The 20,885-nt window shown below is 38.5% G+C and overlaps 1 protein-coding gene across 49 annotated transcripts in view; it reads left to right on the forward strand.

The window, feature by feature from the left end:
* Window positions 1-20,885, forward strand: part of RIMS2 (regulating synaptic membrane exocytosis 2) — a 454,948-nt gene that overhangs the window by 166,923 nt on the left and 267,140 nt on the right. The window contains exon 2 of one of the 49 annotated variants that reach the window (XM_089517805.1): window positions 12,583-12,681. The exons of 47 other annotated variants lie outside the window; for them this stretch is intronic. In XM_089517805.1, coding sequence (XP_089373931.1) covers window positions 12,623-12,681 — 59 coding nt within the window. In that variant the 5' untranslated portion in view covers window positions 12,583-12,622. Of the gene's footprint in view, window positions 1-3,520; window positions 3,606-12,582; window positions 12,682-20,885 lie in introns of those variants that run through there. One more of the 49 variants, XM_089517807.1, reaches the window with a different exon arrangement.

A 20,885-nucleotide genomic window follows, 5' to 3' on the forward strand; every position in this document is an offset into this window, starting at 1 on the left:
TCTCAGTCATGGAAGATCACAGTGTCTTCTCCTCTCTTCAGTTCTCTCTTACGGAGTGTCACAGTCTCTCTTTCTGTGTTTCTCTGCCTCCACCTCTCTCTCTGGGAGGATTACAGTCCTTCTTTCACTCCAAAAGAACCCCACTCTCCTTTCCTCAGCAGTTCTCTCTTATTCCATGAATATCAATCTCTCTCTCTGTCTCTTTCTCACAAAGGACCTCTCCTCCTCCATATCTCTTTCTCACTCCCACCGAAGACAATGACCTCTTCCTCTCCACAGTTTTATCTCACTTAGGTCTAATTTGCACTGCAGTTCTGCAGTGATTTCACTACCATGGCTAAATGCTATGGAATTCTGAGATTTGTAGTTTTCTGAGATATTTAGCCTTCTCTATCATTATTTCTACAGTGCACATAAGCGCTTAGGGAGAATGATAATCCCTCTTTTGCTTAATGAAAATTATGCCTCTAGTTGCCTCCCCACCCATTTCTTTCTCACTCATGGAGAATTCCAGTCTTTTTCTAGGGAGAGAAAAAAATATCACAATCCTTCTCATTCTCTCTAAGGAGTGATTCAGATGGTGACTATAATCTCAGTAGAATATGGGCTGATTCTTTATTGTTCACATGCATGTGCCAAAAAACCTAATTAACTCAGGATCAGTGTTGCCAATTTCCCGGGAATTCTCCAGTTTCCAGGCAATAAAGAGCTTTTCCAGGTAATTTCTGGGTAAAAAAAAATTATGGGGAATTTCCAGGGAATTAAACCTTCCTGTTGGATAATCCTTTCCGTTTATGGGGAATTAAACTTTCCTGTTGAGTCCTGCTCCTTTAGGCCCCCCTCCCAGTCGGATCTTCCAAGAGATTGATGGGAATCGTAGTCCTGTCCATCCGTTTGCCCATCTGAAGTAGAAGAATTTAGAACTACATCCCCTGGCCAGGCCTTGCATGAGGCCAGGCCCAGACTGTCCGTCGTCGTCACACACCCTGTCCCCCATCCAATCTATCACACTCAGCAGCCTTAGCCAATCTCTGCTCGTTTCCTCCTGATTGGCCAAAATATTCTCTTGCTTCCGTCCATAATAAAAGAGAGCTCTTGTAGCTCCTTTGAGACTCCCTGCAAGAAAGGGGCTGGCAGCATGAGCTTTCCTAGACCTAAGTCCACTTCTTCAGGTGCATTTGGATATTTAATAATGGTGATGATGATAGAGAGATCTTATAGCACCTTTGAGACTCACTGCAAGAAAGAAGTTGGCAGTGTGAGCTTTCCTAGACTTAACCATACTTCCTCAGATGCATGGGAATTGTAGCTTATTGTGGCACCAGAGCCCTTTCTCACAAAACTACAATTCCTAGAATTCCCTACCACTGAGCCAGGGCAGTTAAAGCAATCTCAAACTGGATTATTTCTGCAGTATGGATTGGACCTTGAGTATTTTCAGTAAGTAAGGTCCAAAACACACTGCAGAAATAATCCAGTTTGAGACTGCTTTAACTGCCCAGGCTCAGTGCTAGGGAATCCTGAGAATTGTAGTTTGTTGTGGCACCAGAGTTCTTTCTGACAGAGAAGGCTCAATGTCTCACAAAACTACAATTTCCAGTGTTCCCTAGCACTGAGCCAGGCCAGTTAAAAGGGTGTTAAACTGGATTATTTCTTCAGTGTGGTTGCAGCCTAACACATTTCTATTTGGCACAAAGCTTCCTAGACCCCCTTCATGCCAAAAGAAATATTTTAAAAGTATTAGAAGGTCTGAAAGATTCTTTGGTTGGTTCAATGGTAACTTTGAGAGTTGAAATAAATTACAATTATTTTTATTCAATGTTGTTTACGTTTATTTGCAAAAGATCTGCTAACATTACAGGGACTTTCTGGGGATTTTGACTGAATATTCTGGGTGATATTGGGGAACTTCAGGGATTTTGGTAAAACATGCCGGGGAATATCTAAGAGGCTTGTTGGCAATGATACCCAGGATAATCTATCTTGTTCTCTCCCCCCAGTTTTCCTAAAAGATTCACATTGTTGGCTGTGTCAACAACCGATGCAAATAGACCCAAGATAAACTGGGATAAAACTCTGCTTGCTTTGAACATGTTTAGAATACATACACAACATCAACACCATCTTTATCTGTATTTCTGAAATGTGTAAGCAACAGAACATGCATAGATGTACGTAGATATGGTTCTAGTAAAAAAAGTGTGAACAACAAAACCAAAATGTGTGAGTGAGATTATTTTTGCATAGTCATGCTAAAAACAACAACATCTGAATAACCCCTAACGCATAGGGGGATCTCAGTCTTTTTAATTTTTTCTATTTCACACAGTTTACAATCTCTTCCTACTCCACAGTTCTCTTTCATTGAAAAGATCACAATCTTTCTTTCACTCATGGAGAATCACCCCCTGCAGATCGCATCCCTCTCCCTCACAGAAAATCCCAATCTCAACCCCCCCCCCCAATTCTGATACCCACAGAGGATCCCAATCCCCTTTCTTCTCCCACAGAGGATCCCAATCACTCCCTCTCTTTCATGGAGGGTCCCAGTCTCTCTGTCTGTCTGCAGTTCTCTTTCATTTTTGGCCCAAAGGGGGAAACTGCCAGGCAGTTCGTTGGAAACTGTTCATAAGTGGTAATGCTAATGGCAGTACTAAATTCAAAGAGCTGAGCTATACAAACAGCACAATTGTCTGCCGTCCTGTTTATAAAACCTGTTCTCAATAGTGATTGTAAGACTTCAGTAAAAGAGATTACTTCAGTGGCAAACCACACTGTCATGTTTCAGCAGCAGGTTATTTTGAACCAAATTTCTGCTGAGGGCTTTGAGGGCCATTGAAATGGGTTTTCTCCACCCTGCTCTAAAACAAAATCCAAGCTCCCCAGAGGGCAGGTTTTAGGATTAAGTGCCTCCTCCAGGCTCTGGCTGTTGCTGGTCCACCAAATTTAGGTAGCAGTGATGTATATGTGGCCCATAGGTACATACTTGTGATATAACCTGTGTGAATCGAACATTTGCAAGAGCAGATAGTTGATTTTTGGTAACTGCTGTCAAATTGATTTCTACTTGATAGTGATCCTATGAAGTAGAGATGCAAGTTTCCTTGTTATCAAGAAATCCTTGCTACCTTGCAAATTCAAGGCCTTGGCTTCCATGATTGAGTCTATCTACCAGTGCTGCACTCTCCCCCTTTTCCTACTGTCTTCCACATTACCAAACATTATTGCCTTTACTAGTGAGTCATGTCTTCTCATGCTATGTCCAAGTATGACAGTCTTAGTTTAGTCGTCTTGGCTTCTAGGAAGAGTTCAGGATTGATTTGCTCATGGACCCATTCATTTATTTTTTTTGACAGACCATGGTATTTGCAGAACTCTTCTCCAGCACCATATTTCAAATGCGCTCATTCTCCTCCTATCAGCTTCCCTGTCCAACTTCCACAACCATACATAGAAATCGGAAATATTATGGCATGAGCAATCATGATACAATGATACATCTTTATACTGGTGGATCTAGTCTAGTTCTTTCACAGCTGCCTTCCAAGTCCTAGTCTTCTGATTTCCTGACTACAGTATTCATATTGATTAATGACTGAGCCAAGGTATGGAAAATCTTTATTTCAATGTCATCATTTTCTCCTGTGACTAGTTTAATTCTATTTTAATGTTAAATTTTGAATGTTTTAGCTGTATTGTTCTTTTCTAAACTGTAAGCTGTCTTGAGTCCCAAGTTTGGAAGAAAAGCAGGATACAAATATAATAGTAACAACAACAACAGCAACAAGAAGACTTTAATGTTACATCAGTTATCTGTAGTTATTATTTTTGCTCTGTTTTGTACTTTCTTCTTTGACTTTCCAAACAGCTGTTCCAGATCTTTCCTATTTTCTGTTAGTAGTATAGCGTCATCTTAAATTGTTGATATTCCTTTATCCAGTTTTCATGCCTCCTTTCTCAGAGTTTAATCCAGTTTTTTGTATGATATGTTCAGGTTACAGGTTAAATAGGGGGAGTGATAAAATGCAACCTTACCTGACCCAGTTGAAAATTGGAAATCATTTTGTTTTTCCATATTATGTCTCGATGGTACCCTCATATTGTGAGTACAGTTTATATATCTGGACAATCAAATGTTGTGACACATCCATTTCTTTAAGAGCATTCCATAATTTTTCATAATCTACACAAAAATTTGCTCTAATTTACACAGTTCAGACTGTTTTTCTTCTGATATTCTGTGGTATGATCCATTATGTTTGCAATATGATTATTGTTGTGTGCTTTCAAGTTTGCATCTGACTTACAGAAACCCTATCATGGATTTTTCTGGGGCTGAGAGTGTGTGACTGGCCCAAGGTCACCCAGTGGGTTTACAGGGCCAAGCAGGGAATCAAATCCTAATCTCTAGAGTCGTTGTCCAACATTTAAACCACTATACCATGCTTTCTTACATTTTTGAGTCCAGGTTGAACATCTCTTGGTCGTTATTTTGTTTTATATATTTGTTGGCAGATTTTAGGGTTAAATTTGAATGGATTTGTCTTTTTAGCTTGAAACAGCTCTGTTGGTATGCCATCTGTTCCTGGTGATTCATTTCTCAGAAATGTATTGAATGAAGCTTCCACTTCACTTTTTGAAATTGTGGGTTGATCCTTCTGGTTCTTCCTTGAATGATTCAGGTCTAATTGGTGCTGGAGAAATAATGCAGTTTAACACTGCTTTAACTGCTGTGGCTCGGTGTTATGGAATTCTGGGATTGCAGTTTTATGAGGTATTTGGCATTCTCTGTCATAGAGGTGTGGTGACACAACAAATTATGAATCCTAGGATTCAAAGCAATGAGCTATGACAGTTAAAGCAGTGTCATTGTAAAAGACATTCAGAAGTGTTTTACTGGTGCTCCTTTCTGTGCAGTACTAACAAGAATTAACTATGGTGCCACTATGTTGTCTCCAAATGGAAAATCAAGGTCTGTTATTTGGAATTTATACTTTAAAAAATATTTTCAAGCTGTGGATGCTTGAATCCATGGATAAAAAACCAATGGATAAGAAGGGCCAACTGTACTTTCTTTTTGAGGTAGTTTTTAGGATCTTCCTTTGCATTGTGTTGCAAAATATAAATTCAGTTACAGTCAGCTCTTTGTATCTGTGGGGTTTTTGTTCTCCCTTCTTGTGGATAGCAAAATCTGCGGGATGTGAAATCGTTTTGGTGCACGATGTGTGCATGACCATGTTGGCGTGGCCATATGCATATGTCACCATTGGGAACAACAGTGCAGAGCCATCCACAGACACTCCAATCCATGGATGGCAAGCCCATGGAAAGGGAGAGCCGACTGTACTAATTATCAACATCAGTTAACATTATTAACATACAGATATTAGAAATGGTTACTAGGTAGAATTACCAACCATTTTGATTTGTCTCTTCTTTATCTTTGTCCTGTATTGCCAGGCTGATGTGAGAAAATAGCACCTTTTTCAGGGGGGAGGGGGTAAATTAACATATACCGCATTTCAAAATCACTCATATATGACCTGTACAGATTAGTGGTAAAGAGATAGACCTTCTCAATTAAAAACACAGTGTTTTTGGTTTTGGCAGGACAGCTCCACTAAAGAATATGCTCTTTTTCTTGTCTGTGATGATAATTTCCTGTCCACTTTCCAACTTGCAGCTGGGGAAGGCAATAGGGAAATTACTTCTGCAATTACTCTTACAACATTTGGGCAATACAGCAGCTGGACTTTGGTCTAAATCCCAAGGTTATGCCATAGCATAGGATAGGGATGGTCTTCACACTTGCAGTTGTTTTTGATATTTATGAAGGCTCAGCACCTCTGCAGGAATGATCTTCCTCCTCTTCATTTACTGTTTTGCCAAGACACTCTATCTTAGTTGCACAATAGCAATACTGAGAAGTGTCAGCCTTTGGTGGTCTTGTTGTGCCATCATGTGTCTCAATAGTTGGCATGTTTTCTTATTACATTGATTTTATTGTTTGTACTCTACCCTAAGATCTCTAGCTGTGCGCGTGTATGCATGTATATATGCATGAGAGAAATAGCAGTGCAGTAACAAAATTCGCTCTATAACTCATGTTTTAATTGTAAAGTGTTTAATTTTATTTTAAGGGAGGGAAGGTTGGGGGATATGATATGTATAATTTTAATGTTGTACCTCACCCCGATTGCCTGAGTGCAGATGGGGTGGGATATAAATATATTTTTATCATTTTTATAACAAATTTGCAAAAGAAGGCATGAACTTTTCCTTTCCAGCTCCCTGAGAAAGGTCTTGGGAGGTCTGGTCATATGGCCAGGGGATGATGGAACACTCACTGCAGCAAACAAAAATGGATGCCCTGTGGTCAATACTAGGGCCAGTGGTGGGAACTCAAGCCTTCCACTTCCTACTTTTTGTCTTGCCTGGGCAAAGAGCCTGTTAGAACCTGAGGGAAGTAGATCAGGCTTAGATCTGGAGCAGAAAGCCAGAACAGGGAAAGATGGGCAAGGTCAGTATCATTATGATGTTTAAGACAAGATTAGGAAGCAGAGACAAAGAGTACAGCTTCACAGACAAGTCCTAGGGACAAGATAACTTCTAATAGGTGCTGGGCTCCCTCTGAGCCCATACATAATTCCTCATCTTCTCTTTTCCAGACGCTTGGCAAACTAAAATCTTCAAAGGAGCAGTTCTACAACTTGGAACCTTCCATTATGTCACATTTCCACTCATTCTTAACAAACATGGTGTTTTCAGTGGAGAATAGATTAGGCATGTGAGGACCTTGGGGGAAAGAATGCTGGTTCTTCAGCAGGGTTTGACTGAAGGGCTGCAGACTCAAGGTGTGTGTGTCTTGCTTTGGAGATCTCAAGTTTGGCAGGCTGGGTATCATATTGTTTGTGGGTTGTCAGAATGAATTTCTCCTTACTTACTTGTAGACATGTTTAGATGGGAACTAGAGAGTCAGACTGTGGTTGGCAGCAGCACACACTTAGAATTATACTTGCCTCATTCTTATCTTTCATAGTTGCAATTACATCTATTCAGTTGTAATTTAGTGATAGATTCAAAAGACCTAAGTGAACATTTCCATTGCATTTTCTTGGTTTTTAACATTTTAAATTATCTAAAAGTCTTTAAAACTATTACTTCAAAATGGCTTTATATTTGACAGAATATATTTATATTCTTTTTTAAAAAAATGTTTTTATTAAACATATACAAAACATCCATTTACACATGATAACCACAACATATCTATTTACAACATTAAAACATATATACAACATTAAACATACTAACACATACACAAGACGAACATCGTTACGTTAGTAGCAGTAATATATAGTGCCTTTTTGTATTGTATTTACATTAGAAATTTCTTGCTTCTTCCAAGATAATGTCTCTAACCTTTGTCTGCAATTTACAAATCATTTCCCTTTTAATTTGTTATAATTTTATGCATGTATGCTTCCTATTAGCCCAAGAAGGTTGACATATACCAATTTTATTAAGATATATAATGAGACTATTTCCATGTGTTATAAGATTGCTAATGGAGTATCAATACACTTAGTTTCTTGTGGTTATGTTCTTGTATAGTGCGAATTAAGAATGACAGAGGGTTAAAAAGAAAGAAAGAAGAGAAGATAGTTTGAAGCTCCCAATTTCCGTTTCTAACTCTCTTTATATTTTCTTGTTTTCTCTGTACTTTATTACACATGACCACTCTTTTTCGATTGTATCTTTAGTCTTTCCTTTCATCAGAGCTGTTAATATATCAATTTCCATAGCCTCGTAGAGGTTTAAAAGCCAGTCCTCTAAGTTGGGCGTTACTGGGTTTTTCCATGTCTTAGCAAAAACAATCCTTGCTATTGTGATCATGTATAAAATTATACGTTTATATTTCCTTTCTGTTGTGTTGTTCAAACTTGAGGTTATGTTTAACAGGAATAAGCATGGGTCCAGAGGGATGTTTTGATTTAAGATCTCGCACATTGCTTGGTGGATTTCCTTCCAATATCTTCCCGCATCTCTACACACCCACCACATGTGGAAAAAGTTGCGTCTTTTTTGTTACATTTCCAGCAAGCTGCATCATACTTCTTGTATACTAAATTGATCTTATGGGGGGAAATATGCCAACGATGTAACATTTTTAAGAAATTTTCTTTGTAATTTTGGCATAATGTAAAATTGTTAGAGGTCAAGCAAGTTTTTCCCATTTTTCCAATTCCACCACTTTCCCTAGATCCTGTGACCATTTCATCATAGTGTGTTTGATTGTTTCGTTTTCAAGATCTCTCCTTTTTAATAGCTTGTAGTATTTTCATCCAATTCGTTATTTTTCACACTTATTCCGAAGTCTCTGGAATCCGTTTTAAACCTTTCTGTTGTTTGTCTATATGTAAACCAGTCGGGAATTAATTTTTCAGATTGCATTTGTTCCAGTGATTTTAATTTGATAGTTTCTCCTCCTTCCAGTAAAGATGTATAAGTTGTATATTTATCTTCTTGGTTTATCTTGGATCTTTGCCAGAAAGCTTCTTGAATGGAGACCCATTCCATTCAAGAATATATTTATATTCTGAGCAGAATTCAAACAACTTGAAATTGAAATTAATGTCTTGTAGTGCTCCCATATTTCACATAATGAAATGAAAAGACAAGAAAGCCAGAATGTAGTTTGTAACATCCACTTTCATTGCACTTATCCTCCTAAAAATGATTTAGAAGCAAGTAACAACAACCATGATACAATGATGTTGTTCCACTGATGCAACCAATTATGTCAGCAGAACTGGGAGTGGTGATTCCCTGCCCCTTCTAAGCCAGAGGACTGGGAAAACCTTTAGACTAACCACTGTGATGGCAGAAAAAAAAATCTGTAATCAAGCCTTATAACATGTTATGCATAAATACTCTCATATTGTTGCTAAATTGAGCTATATGTAAACTGCTGTGGTTATGGATATACCCTAAGTTTATTTTTAGTCTGTCAAATTCTGCTAGAGCTCCAGCAGAATTAACAAGGACACATTTCTCCACTCCAGCTCCTAGCATATGTTGCCCACCCATAGACAGGTCAGAACCCAGATTGGAATGGATCCAGATAATCAATTTCATCCCCCAAAACCTAACCAATAGTTATCCAGGGTCCAAGTGAAATTCTCATTAACAGTGGCTTCACAGCTGTTTCTTTTGGAAGAGTTGGATGCAACTCTCTTGCAAAGAATCATTTATAACCTCCACTACTCTGTTGGTAAATCTCTGTGTGGTGGTTTTAATCAGCCAGGATAGACAGTTTATGCATAAACCTTCTCATAAGGTGGATAACTTCCTTGGCAGTCTAAAATGAATTTCTTGCACTTTCCACCCAGTGATGGATAAATCTGTTGGTTACAGTCTCTCTGAGTTTATGATTCCCCCCCCCCCCCTCAATCTTTAATGTGTTATACCACTGTTACCTCACTACTTGGCATTTTTAAAACAGTCTGCAAAAGGGCTTGCATGCATTTCAAACACATTTCTCCTAACATGCACGTTTTTGTCCACAATTTTGCCTATTTTGTCCAAACAGTTTTTCATAATATGATTATTTTTCTTTGCATTTTGGGTCTAACAATTATACAGGTTGAGTCTTCCTTATCAGGAATTCCAAAATACAAAATCTTTCAAAAACCAAAACTTTTTTATACGTGGTGAGATAGTGACAACTTTGATTTCTGATGGTTCAGGATACATGAAGTTTGTTTCATGCACAAAATTATAAAAATATTGTATAAAGTTACATAAAGGCTATATGTGTAAGGTGTATATGAAACATAAATGAATTTTGTGTTTAAACATGGGTCCCATCTCCAAATATCTTATTATGTACATAGGCATTCCAAAATCCAGAAAAATTCAAAATGAAATTAAAAAAAAAACCTCTGGAGCCAAGCATTTCAGATAAGGGAGACTCAACCTTTATCACAATATATGTAGAAGTGCAAATGATGAAAGATAATGTTGTTTTGGCTTGTGTACTGCTTGAGAACAATGTGAATTTCATAAGTTAGGAATAAGGAAAATGTTCCCTGTCCCTACTCTCAACATTCATTCATTCATTCATTCATTCATTCATTCATTGGATTTATGCCCTGCCTTTCTCTCAAAATGGGATTCAAGGTGGATTCAACCCTTGCCCATCCAAGACAGTGAAAACTCTTCCTGACTCTGCCTGGAAGGGTGCTGTTGTGCTGGGCTTCTTGAAGCCAACTGGCTTTCCACAACTCTGAGTGGCCATTGGAAGTCCTGATTGCTGAAAATATTGTGATGATTTCGCCATTGCAAGACTTTAGGCAAGATCTTGATCTCAGAGGGAGTCTTGCGGAACTGGAAGTCTTGATCTTGCAGGATAAATATGCCTCTGAATATGGCTTCCAATGAGATCTTGCAGGATAAATATGCCTCTGCATGTGGCTGCTGGCCATTTTCAGGTGGCCCATCCCTACTCTCAACCCGTGCCGAGGATGCCAGACAGTGAATGTCCAAAGTATAGAGTTATAAACATTTCCAAATGGGAGTGACTGGTGCCAACCCCATGAGGATTATCACTTAATAATCACTTCTTGAACACATCCATTCTAGAAAATTATCATCTAGTCTCTTGGGGGACTGAGGCATGTGGTGGCAAGCCTGCTAGAATTTGGCTCAGATTATATGAATTTTCTAAACTCATTCAGTGAGTGGCTTCTTCCTTTCACTCCCCTTTCCCATGCCAGAAAGGGAAAGAAAGAATGTGTTCCTTTGTTTTGTCCTCCAAACAAACAACCAGTAAAAAAAATAAAAAATCACATTGTGAAGAGAAACACCTACCAGGCAGACAATTTGGAGTGGGGTTTTGTAGAGGAGAAAGTTCTGCCTCCAAGTTTTGAAAGCTAGTGGTTGCTCTGCTCTGCTGAGATTTAACAAGAAAATAGGAGCGATATTTAGAAACAGATGTCCATTGTACTCAGGCATATTGGAGAATAGAGCTGTCCGTACTGTTAGCCCTTCTTACATATTTACAGGCTGCTACTTACAGGATGTTCAGGCATCTATTTAAAGACTCTTTTACTGTATTTTGATGACTAGTATAAATAATTTTAGCTATTAAATACATACATTAGTTGTCAACCTCTGCTTTTAATCACACCTAGAGGTTTGCCAAGAATAGAATTGAATCCATCAGCCAATACACTAAACACTGAAGAGAGGTCTTTGATCATGGTTAGAGTAAATTTTAAATTTTCATTCTGTTTTCTTATTGCTGACTCTGTTTTGAGTAACACCATACAACTGTACATTATATGTTCATCTTAGCAACATATACAAAATGACTGGCAGTGTTTCATTGTAGTAGACATAAGAATGATCAATTCCTTTGAAAATGCTTCTGTTATGAGGTACTTGTAATGATATTAATTGAAGTAAGGCCAAATCTAAATGTGAAATATAGCCCTAAATCAAATATTTTGCATAACAATACATTTGGAGCCAATCATAAAAGCATTAGAAAAAAAATTAAGTTCAATTTATTTATTCTGCCTTATGTGTTGTTTTTGTTGTTGTATGCCTTCAAACTTATAGTGACGCTGAGGCAAACTGGTCCTGTGGTTTTCTTTGTTAGATTTGTCCAGAGGGATTTTTCCTTTGCCTCCCTTTGAGGCTGAGAGAGTGTGACTTGCCTATGGTCACTCAGTGAGTTTCTATGTTTGAGCAGGGATTCAAACCCTGGTCTCCAGTTTCGTAGTCCAGTGTTCAAACCACTACACCATACTGGCTCTGAGTCGTTGTATGTTTCTTTATTTTATAGCAGATGAGAGATTGTTTCATTTGTATTAGATCAAAAGAAGATGATGCTTGGCATGCATTGCTTTATCTTATTTTTGTACATGTCTGAAAGTCAACTTTCCTTTATGGTTTATTCCATTAGTGCAGTCCTCTACATTAATTTTCACGGTTCCTTTTCCAGTTAATGGACATGAAGGAATAAAATGTAGAGAGACATTATTCCACTTTTTATTTATCCATATGCACTAACTTCAAAAATTGTTCTTCATGTTGTAGACATTATTTGGAAAGAACAGCTTTTAAAAATGTGTTCGTACTGTTTCTTCAATTCAGCATTATGGATTTTAAATAAGTTTCAGTGCAAGAGGCTAAACATTTAAACCCATAGTTTTTATGTGGTAACATTAAAATGTATAACTTTAAACAGTTTAAAAATGCCTGGTGGTGTGCATTTTGCTGGCAATACTACTGTAGCAAGGCAGTAATCAGCTAAGTACTATAATCCTCCTTACAGGGTAAATTCTTACTTGACCTCCGGCTATATACAGCACATGGTAACAGCATTAAATGGTTACCATCCTCTCATGTACTCCACAGCTCTTCTATTGGGTCAGCATTCAGATTCAAATAACTAATAATTTTGTTTAATATAATTTATCTCCCCCTTCTCTGTGTTACTTTATTGTGGGGAAAGTTTATGAATAAATTGTTTGGATCCTAAATTAAGTGACGTTTCACATGGTTTCCTCAAAGATACAAGGACTAAATGAAGCAGTAGGCTGCATAGAAATTGATGCATTCTCAGGAACGTGATGGTCCTAACTTTCCAGATGTGCAGTGGCTGATCAGAAGGTAAAGAAAGCAAGGAATGTACAAACTGTGACTGTGATATACTGTACTAACTAGTCATGTTGTAAGAAAAGAACTGTCTTTTCTAAAGGAGATATCAAAAAATAATTGCATGTATTTTTTAAAAAAATGAAAGCAAGTATTTTTGTTCTATTCATAGCAAGGTTTATGTATTTAATTTGATAAATCTAGCATTTCAGAATACATAATTTAGGCATTCACAGACATAATTTAATTGTGGCTCCTGAAAGTGTAAATTTGGGGTAGTAAAAAATCACTGCCTTAAGAATCCAGTTTATTCTGATGTGTTTGTGTTACTGTTTTGTATTGCTGTTTATAATAAATGTTTTAATTACTGCTGGTGCTCAGTAATTTAGATGGTAGTAAAATTGTGTGGCTGGATCAAGACTTAGTTGTTCCTGGGGCAGTTACCAAAATTAGTGGAAGTTAGTTACTCATAGCTAGCTTTCATTGAGTTCAGTGAATTTTCTAACTTTGAGGCTAGTGTTGTATGTTTTGCTTTGTTACAGATTGCCAAAGGTTGTTTCACAGATATATTGCAGATGTAAAATGTTTGAAGTGAGGTCAAACGTACATTTCCTCTGGCTTAATGGTGTTGATATACTAAGGGTATTGATAAGCTTTACGTTAATATTTTTTACCATGTGATTTAAACAACAGACTTTTTAATATGTCATTTTAAAGCACTCAACCCAAAAAAATGGAAAATTCTATGCACCCATTGTAAAAGCAGTATAAGTAATTTTAGAATCACTTATAAAAATAAGTAATTTTATTTATAATTGTAAACCAATGTGCATATTTTCTCCATAGAACTGAGGAGCTGCACAACCTGCTGTGCTCCAAACACTGAATGGAGTTTTGACATTTGTACTCTTTTAAATAAAATATCTTTAAGACATATTGTAACTCTTTAAAACTATGGGTTTTTAAAAAGCATATTATAGTATGGTACTGGTTTTTTTATGTAAAAAGGAAAAGAAAAAAAGTCACAAGAACTTTTACTTGGACATGCATGAAGTAACTTTTTGGATTCCAGCCAATAAGTGAACATATACAGGAATTCCTAGTGAATACTGGAGTCAGTTTAATATGTTTTTCAAGAAATAATATTGTTGGTAGGAAATTATCTTTTAATTTTAATTTTAGTGCAATATTTATGTTACTATTACAGTCGGCCCTTCTTATACACGGATTTTTTATACACGGATTCAAGCATACACGGTTTGAAAATGTTCCAAAAAAGTATAAATTTACCTTGATTTTCCATTTTTTATAAGGGACACCATTTTGCTATGTCATTATATTTAATGGGACTTGAGCATACACAGATTTTGTTATACACGGGGGATCTTGGAACCAAACCCCAGCGTATAACAAGGGTCCACTGTACAACCGGAGTTGAGAACTAAGGTGTTACCTGTAATACATTATTTTGGCTATTAGACAATTTTTGCAGGAACAAGTTAGAATTATATTATTTCTGTAATGGCCAGGGCTGTAATTCACTATTTTTATTGTAACATAATGGAGTTTCTGCTACTGTGTGTATTTGACCCAGTCTGAGCAATGACAGGAGAAGGAAGTGAAAGGGTCACATTTGTGGGCTGTGGTGCTTTTAGTGAGGAGCAGAGAAGACTGAAAAAAGAAGGAAGAGTGAGAGAGACAAAGAAGGAGACGGAGATAAGACAAGTTGAAAACATGAGATGTACTAGAGACTCAGTAGAATACACACACACACACACACACACACACACACACACCTTTCAAAAATGAGCCAGGTTTTTCTGCTGAGGCTCCTGTTAGCAGCTGTCAGAAAGCAAGTCAGTGGGTGTGGGGATGGGGAAAGGGCTGCATTTTCAGGCTGTCTACTACAAGCAACAGCACAAGATGTGTACTTCTGCTAGCTTGATTTGTTGTGAACCATGTGAGAAAGTTTAGAGAGAGGTATGTGTGGTTCTCTGCATGCTGGAAATCAATGACTGTGTATAGAGAAAGAACAGTGCAGAGAAGGAAATGTTAGCCTTAGGAGATACCCAGTAATGGAAGGGAAGAGATCTAGCACTCAGTGAGGTTTAAAAACTTAGACCAGACATCACTGAATCTACTGTTAGCTTCATGTCAATTAAATATTAGTTATTTATTGGCATATCCAGCAGCCCTTTCATCCATATTTTAATGTGCATTGATGCCCCTCAGGTATTGCAAGATAAAATGTTTAACAACCAGAAGACAAAATGATCCAAAGAAATATTTTAAAAACATGTTTCTTGCACATGTTAATAGTTTTTCCTGTTGTTTTTTACTGACAAACTTATTTCATTATACTGATACGGTATACATAATTCCGTTTTATATTTCATTGTAATATTTATCATCTTAAAATCATGAGCAGTTGAAGATTCACTTGTCTCCTATATACCTATAATTCTTATATTTTTCACTCTTCCACATTGGTTTTGGAAATTCTTAAGTGGATTCAAATAGATAATCATAATTATAGTTATAACAACTGTTACTTACAAAGAGATTGCCAACTAGATTGCTGAGAAGAATTGACACATAATAGGAATAGTCCTATACAACCTGGTGGAATTTTGGGGTCCTGAACCAAATCCCAGCAGATACCAAATTCCCAATGTCATTGTAATGAAAGACTTCAACCACCATGATATTTGCTGGAAGTCACACTTTGCCAAGAAAGTTTGGGCCATCAAATGTCTCACTAGCCTTGCAGATTATTTCATTGTACAAAAGGCAGAGGATGCAACAAGAGAATTGGCTGTTTTGGATTTGATCCTAAACAAAAGATATGAACTGATCAATGAGGTGGAAATAATGGAATCCTTTGGTGACAGTTATCATGTACTCTTTGGATTCATTATAGAGAGGAAAAGGGAAACTAAATCTAGTCATGCCGATTTTAAGAAAGGTGATTTCAGTAAGTTTAGGGAATTACCACATGAGATCCCATGGTCAGAAATGCTTAAAAGGATGACATTCATAATGCATGAGAGTTTCTTGAAGGTGAGATATTGAAGGCACAGTTTTAAACAATTCCAATGAGGAAGAAAAGAGGGAGGTGTTTAAAGAAACCAGGATGGATGTACAGAGAACTTTCAGGTGAACTGAGATTTGAAAGGGATGAATATGAAATGGAAGAAAGGGGAAATTACTAAAGAGAAATGTAAATGAATAGCCAGTGGAAGAAAACTTAGAAGAGTTCAGAATGAGCTCAGACTTGCTCAATAGGTTAAAAATAATACAAAGATTATTTTTGGCTATGTTCAGAGCAAGAGCAAGAACAAGAAAATGGCAGAATGACAGTATAGAGAAGATGGTGAAATGTTAACAGGGGACAGAAGAAAGGCTAAACTGTTCAATTCTTTATTTGCCCCAGTCTTCTCCTAAAAGGAAACTAGTACTCTGATGAAAAGAGAATAAATCATGCAGTAAGAGGACTACAGCACAGAATAGGTAAAAGGTAATAAAGGAATACTTGACTATTCTAAATGAATTCACATTTCCAGGGCCAAATGAACTGCGTCCAAGAGTACTAAACAAATTGATGGAAGTAACCTCAGAGCCACTGGCAATAATCTTGGAGAATTCTTGGAGAACAGAAGAGGTACAACCAGATTGGAAAAGTACAAATGTTGTTGCCATTTTCAAAAAGGGCAAAAAATGGACCCAAGCAATTACTGATCAGTCAGCTTGTTGTCAATATGGGGAAGATTCCAGAACATATCAATAAACATCCAGTCTGCACACACCTAGAAAACAATGCTGTGATTAATAAGAGCTACCAAACTAATCTTACCTCTTTTTGGGATATTGTTATAAGCTTGGTAGATGAGGGGAATATTGTGGATGTAGCATAGCTTGATTTCAGCAAGGCTTTTGACAAGATCCCCCATTGTATTCTTACAGACAAGCTGGTGAACTGTGGCCTGGACAGCTGTACACTTACATGTAGTTGGCTGAAAGATTGGCCCAAGAGAATGCTCACAAATGGCTACTCTTCAGAAGTGGCTAGTAGAGTGCCAGGTTCTGCCCTGGGCTTGGTGTTACTGGTGTTATCATCGTAAATCATTTAAAGGATGGAATAGAAAGCATGCTTGTTAAATATGTAGGTGACATCAAATTCGAGGGGGGTAGTGAATATCCCAGAGATCAAAATGACCTTGATGTACTGGTTTGGAGAGCTGAGCGAAAAAGGACAGAATGAATTTCAACAGAGATAAACGGGCATCTAGGCAGGAAAAATGAAATACCCAAATAACAGGGATGGGTGACACCTGTCTTGAAAGCAATACATGTAAAAAGGATCTACGGGTCTATTAGACTACAAGCTAAATGTGAGTCAACAGTGTGATGCAGCAGTCAAGAAAGCCAATGCAATTCTGGGCTGCATCAATAGGAATATAATGTCCAAATTGAGGGAAGTAGTAGTGCTACTGTATTCTGATTAGGTTAGACCTCACTAGTTCTGGGCATCACAGTTCAAGAAATGAAAGACATTGCCAGGAAAACCATTATGCAAAGGAATCTTGTAACACTTTTGAGACTGAGAGAGAAAAGTTAGTGGTATGAACTTTTATAGAATTGAGCCTACCTCCTCAAAAGGAGGTCAGGAAGGATATTGACTAGCAGAAATGTGTCCAGAGAAGGGTGACCAAGATGACCAAAGGCTGGAAACCAAGCCTTATGAAGACTGACTTAGGGGACTGTGTTTAGCTTGAGAAGAGAGGTCTGGGAGGTGACATCATTGCTATCTTTAAATATCTGAAGGGATATCTTTTAGAAGATGGAGGAGGGTCATTTTCAGCTGCTCCAGATACTAGAATTCAAACTAATGTATTAAAATTACATGAAAAGAAATTCCACCTAAACATTAGCAATAACCACTTTACTGTAAGAGCTATTTGACAGTAGAAGAGAAAGACTTCTTTTAGGTCTTTAAATAGAGGCTGGATGGGCATATTTCAGAATTGCTTTATTTGTGTATTCCTGCATGTCTGGGGGTTGGATATGATGATCCTGTGATCCCTTCCAACTCAGAAAACACCACAGAGGAAGAGGATATGGCCCATTTTAGGGAACTGTTTGAATCTTTTAATAATAATAATAATAATAATAATAATAATAATAATACATTGATTGACCTTGAGTTCATTCCTGAAAGATATTAAAACCAAAACATTCCAGCTCATAACATCTTAGTAATTACACCTTTCTAATGTAAAAGCTGTGGGCAAAGTTACATGCACGTTGCTACCCAGTGATTAAAGATTTGGGTTGTAAGTTGAGAATGAAGGCTTGATTGGTATTTCTTTAAGTAATTGAACACATCAAGCTATGTTGATAACTTTCAAGAGAAGCAGAATGCAGCAAATGAGAAAAATACACATTATCAAACTTTACTGAGCATAGCCTTTGGTTAACTTCTTATTTTTCCTTGCCTTCTTATTGTTTATTGAAAAATATTAAAAAGATAGCAGTTTGCTAATACGGGAACTATAACAAAGGAAAAGTAAACTGCAGACAAAATCTCAAGATTTTCTCTGATCATGGAAGTGCTGGCTCAGTGTGTGGCTGACTTTGTTCCTCTTCCACCTTCCCTTCACACAGAGAAACAGAAGTGCACACTCAGTTGGCACTTCTAAGTGCCACTTTAGTCCTGACCTTCAGATTCTGCTGGCTTCTGGAAGTACTGGCTGACCAGGAAGAATATGAATTTTCCCTACTATTTTTTGCCATAAGTTTGTTATCAGCGATATCAGTAGAGAGTCATCATTTGTCCTTTCAGTTCAGCTAGGTTCAGCTAGGAGCTGCTGTGGGCTATAATAGGCCTGCTCACAGTTCAGAGTTTCTTCTTGGTATATGTTTCTATAAATGTTGATATTATTTGTCAGTGCCTATATTGTTAATTTTCTTTTACTTAAGTGGCTCTATGTTAGAAACTAAGGGGCTGAACAGACAGCTAGTTCAGGGGCGGCTCTATGCCGCCCCTAAAAGTGCTTGGTTGAGGATGTGGCACCCACACACCATGCCCCCAACCCGGTGTAAATAGAAGTCGCGAAATGCGGCTCCTGTTTGTGCCCTAGCACGGACACCATAAGCACCATGGCACCACCTTATGATGCCCTTTGTGCACACCGCCGTTTGGGCATGACGGACGTCATCATGGTGCATGCCGTCTGGAAGGGTGTGTGCCAAGATGGTACCCGCAGTGCGCAGTAAGGGCTTTGAGGTTATAAACGCTCAGCCTTATTGGAACCCTAGTTCTGGCCCAGGCCGGCATAAAGTGCCGGTCTGTATTGACCCTTAGTTTAAAAGCTGATATTCTCTAGCTTCATGTAGAAAATGAAAAGTCTTAGGTGCGTTACAGACCGCCGAAAAGCGGCAGCCTGTACCTGCCCCTTTCCCCGGGGTATGGGGGCCTCAGTGGTCAGAACGGCAGCCGCTGAGGTCCCGATCCGCCATTTTCAGGCTGCGGGGAAGCGGCAAAAGGGTGCTTCCCCGCAGCCTGGAAAGGGGTGTCCTTGGGGCTTCAAGCCCCAAGGACACCGCGCGGCGGCAGGGAGGAGGAGAAAGGGGCCGCTTGGCCCCTTTCTCCCTTGCATTGCTGGGCGCAGCCGTCTGAAGGTTGCGCCCAGCGACGCAAAGCAGCGCTGCAAGCCAGGAAGGAGCTCCGAAACGGAGCTCCTTCCTGCTCCGTGCAAAGGGTGCACTAAGCGCCCTCGCGTAGAGCGACGACGTCACGTCCGCGCCACCCCGTATAGAGGCGGCGCGGTCGTGACATCGTCATGGCGGCCCCCATGTAGATGGGGCGCCGCCATTTTGTACAGACTCAGTCCGTACTAGGGTTAGGGGGGTGCGGAAGCACCACACCTTCCTAACCCTAATATGGACTGACTACGTACTAAAAGGCCCGTTTGTAACGGGCCACAGAAACATATACATTACTGCATATAATAAAATATGTAAGAAGATTGTCTTCTACTTCCTTTGTCCTTTTCTGAAATTTACCCTATTGCTAAATGCTTCCTACATCCTAAGCTAACACACAGTGCAATCTTAGACATGCCTGTTAAAAAAGAAAAACATAACAATTTTCAGCACTATGAACAGAGAACACTCATGCAATGGATTTTTCTCTTTCTGACTTGCACTACATAACTCTTAATTTAATTCATATAGTTCACCAACCTGCTGGAGCAGATATGGAGAAAATGTGTGTGGCAGGACGTTGGTGTCTGTTCTGCTGTAGATAGAAACAGTTGTCTACAACTTTCTGAGTTCATTGGAACCTGTTGCTTCAAGGAGCAGGAGGGGAGAGTAAACTTTCCTTCTGTGAATTTCCTTTTCTGTTAACTTGTTTTAGGATCTAACCCTACGCGTTTATTTGTAATTAATGCACATTTGACTATGCATATGAATAATATATGGGACTAGAATAATAGGAAAGTTGTACTCCACTGGTTTAGTCAGGTTGTGTTTTGTAGTTTAAGTTTTTATTAAAAGATCTGTTAATAATGATTATTTACTTAATCACATTTGAGTACATATATTTTTCATAAACAATAGAGAAATCCTGGGAGGTAGGACATTATTATTATTATTATTATTATTATTAACCTTTATTTATGAAGTGCTGCAAATTTACACAGCGCTGTACATGCAATCTTTTTAGTTATACGGATCCCTGCCCTCAGGCTTACGGTGTAAAAAGACATGACACAGAAGGAGAAGGGAGTGGTGGAGGGAAAGGGTAAGAGGTCCAGCAGTTCCTCTCTACCTCCAAGGCCTGGACCAAGGCAGATGGACTGGAGGGAGGGCTTGGCTTCATAATGAATGGTTAATCATTTTCCAGGGAAAATATATACTCTCAAGTAGGATAATTCATATATAGTACATAGCAATACAGGAAATGGTTTGATAAACAGGCACCAAAAGAACATCAAATAGTAAGCGACAATTATGCAATGGTAAGCGACAGTTATGCAATGCCTGGGAAGGCTTCTCTAAACAGGATGGTTTTCAACTCCGTTTTGAAGCTGGTTAAAGAAGTGATGGCTCTTGCTTGTGGGGGAAGAAGGTTCCAGGAGTGAGGGGCAGCAAGTGAAAAGGGGCGAATCCGGGATGGGGCAGAGGAAATGCTGGACTGAGACAGCAGACCTTGA

Source organism: Sceloporus occidentalis, unplaced genomic scaffold (genome assembly GCF_023333645.1).
Source record: "Sceloporus occidentalis isolate IW3139 unplaced genomic scaffold, rSceOcc1.0.p SCAF_3, whole genome shotgun sequence".
In the NCBI taxonomy this organism is placed as follows: Eukaryota; Metazoa; Chordata; class Lepidosauria; order Squamata; family Phrynosomatidae; genus Sceloporus; species Sceloporus occidentalis.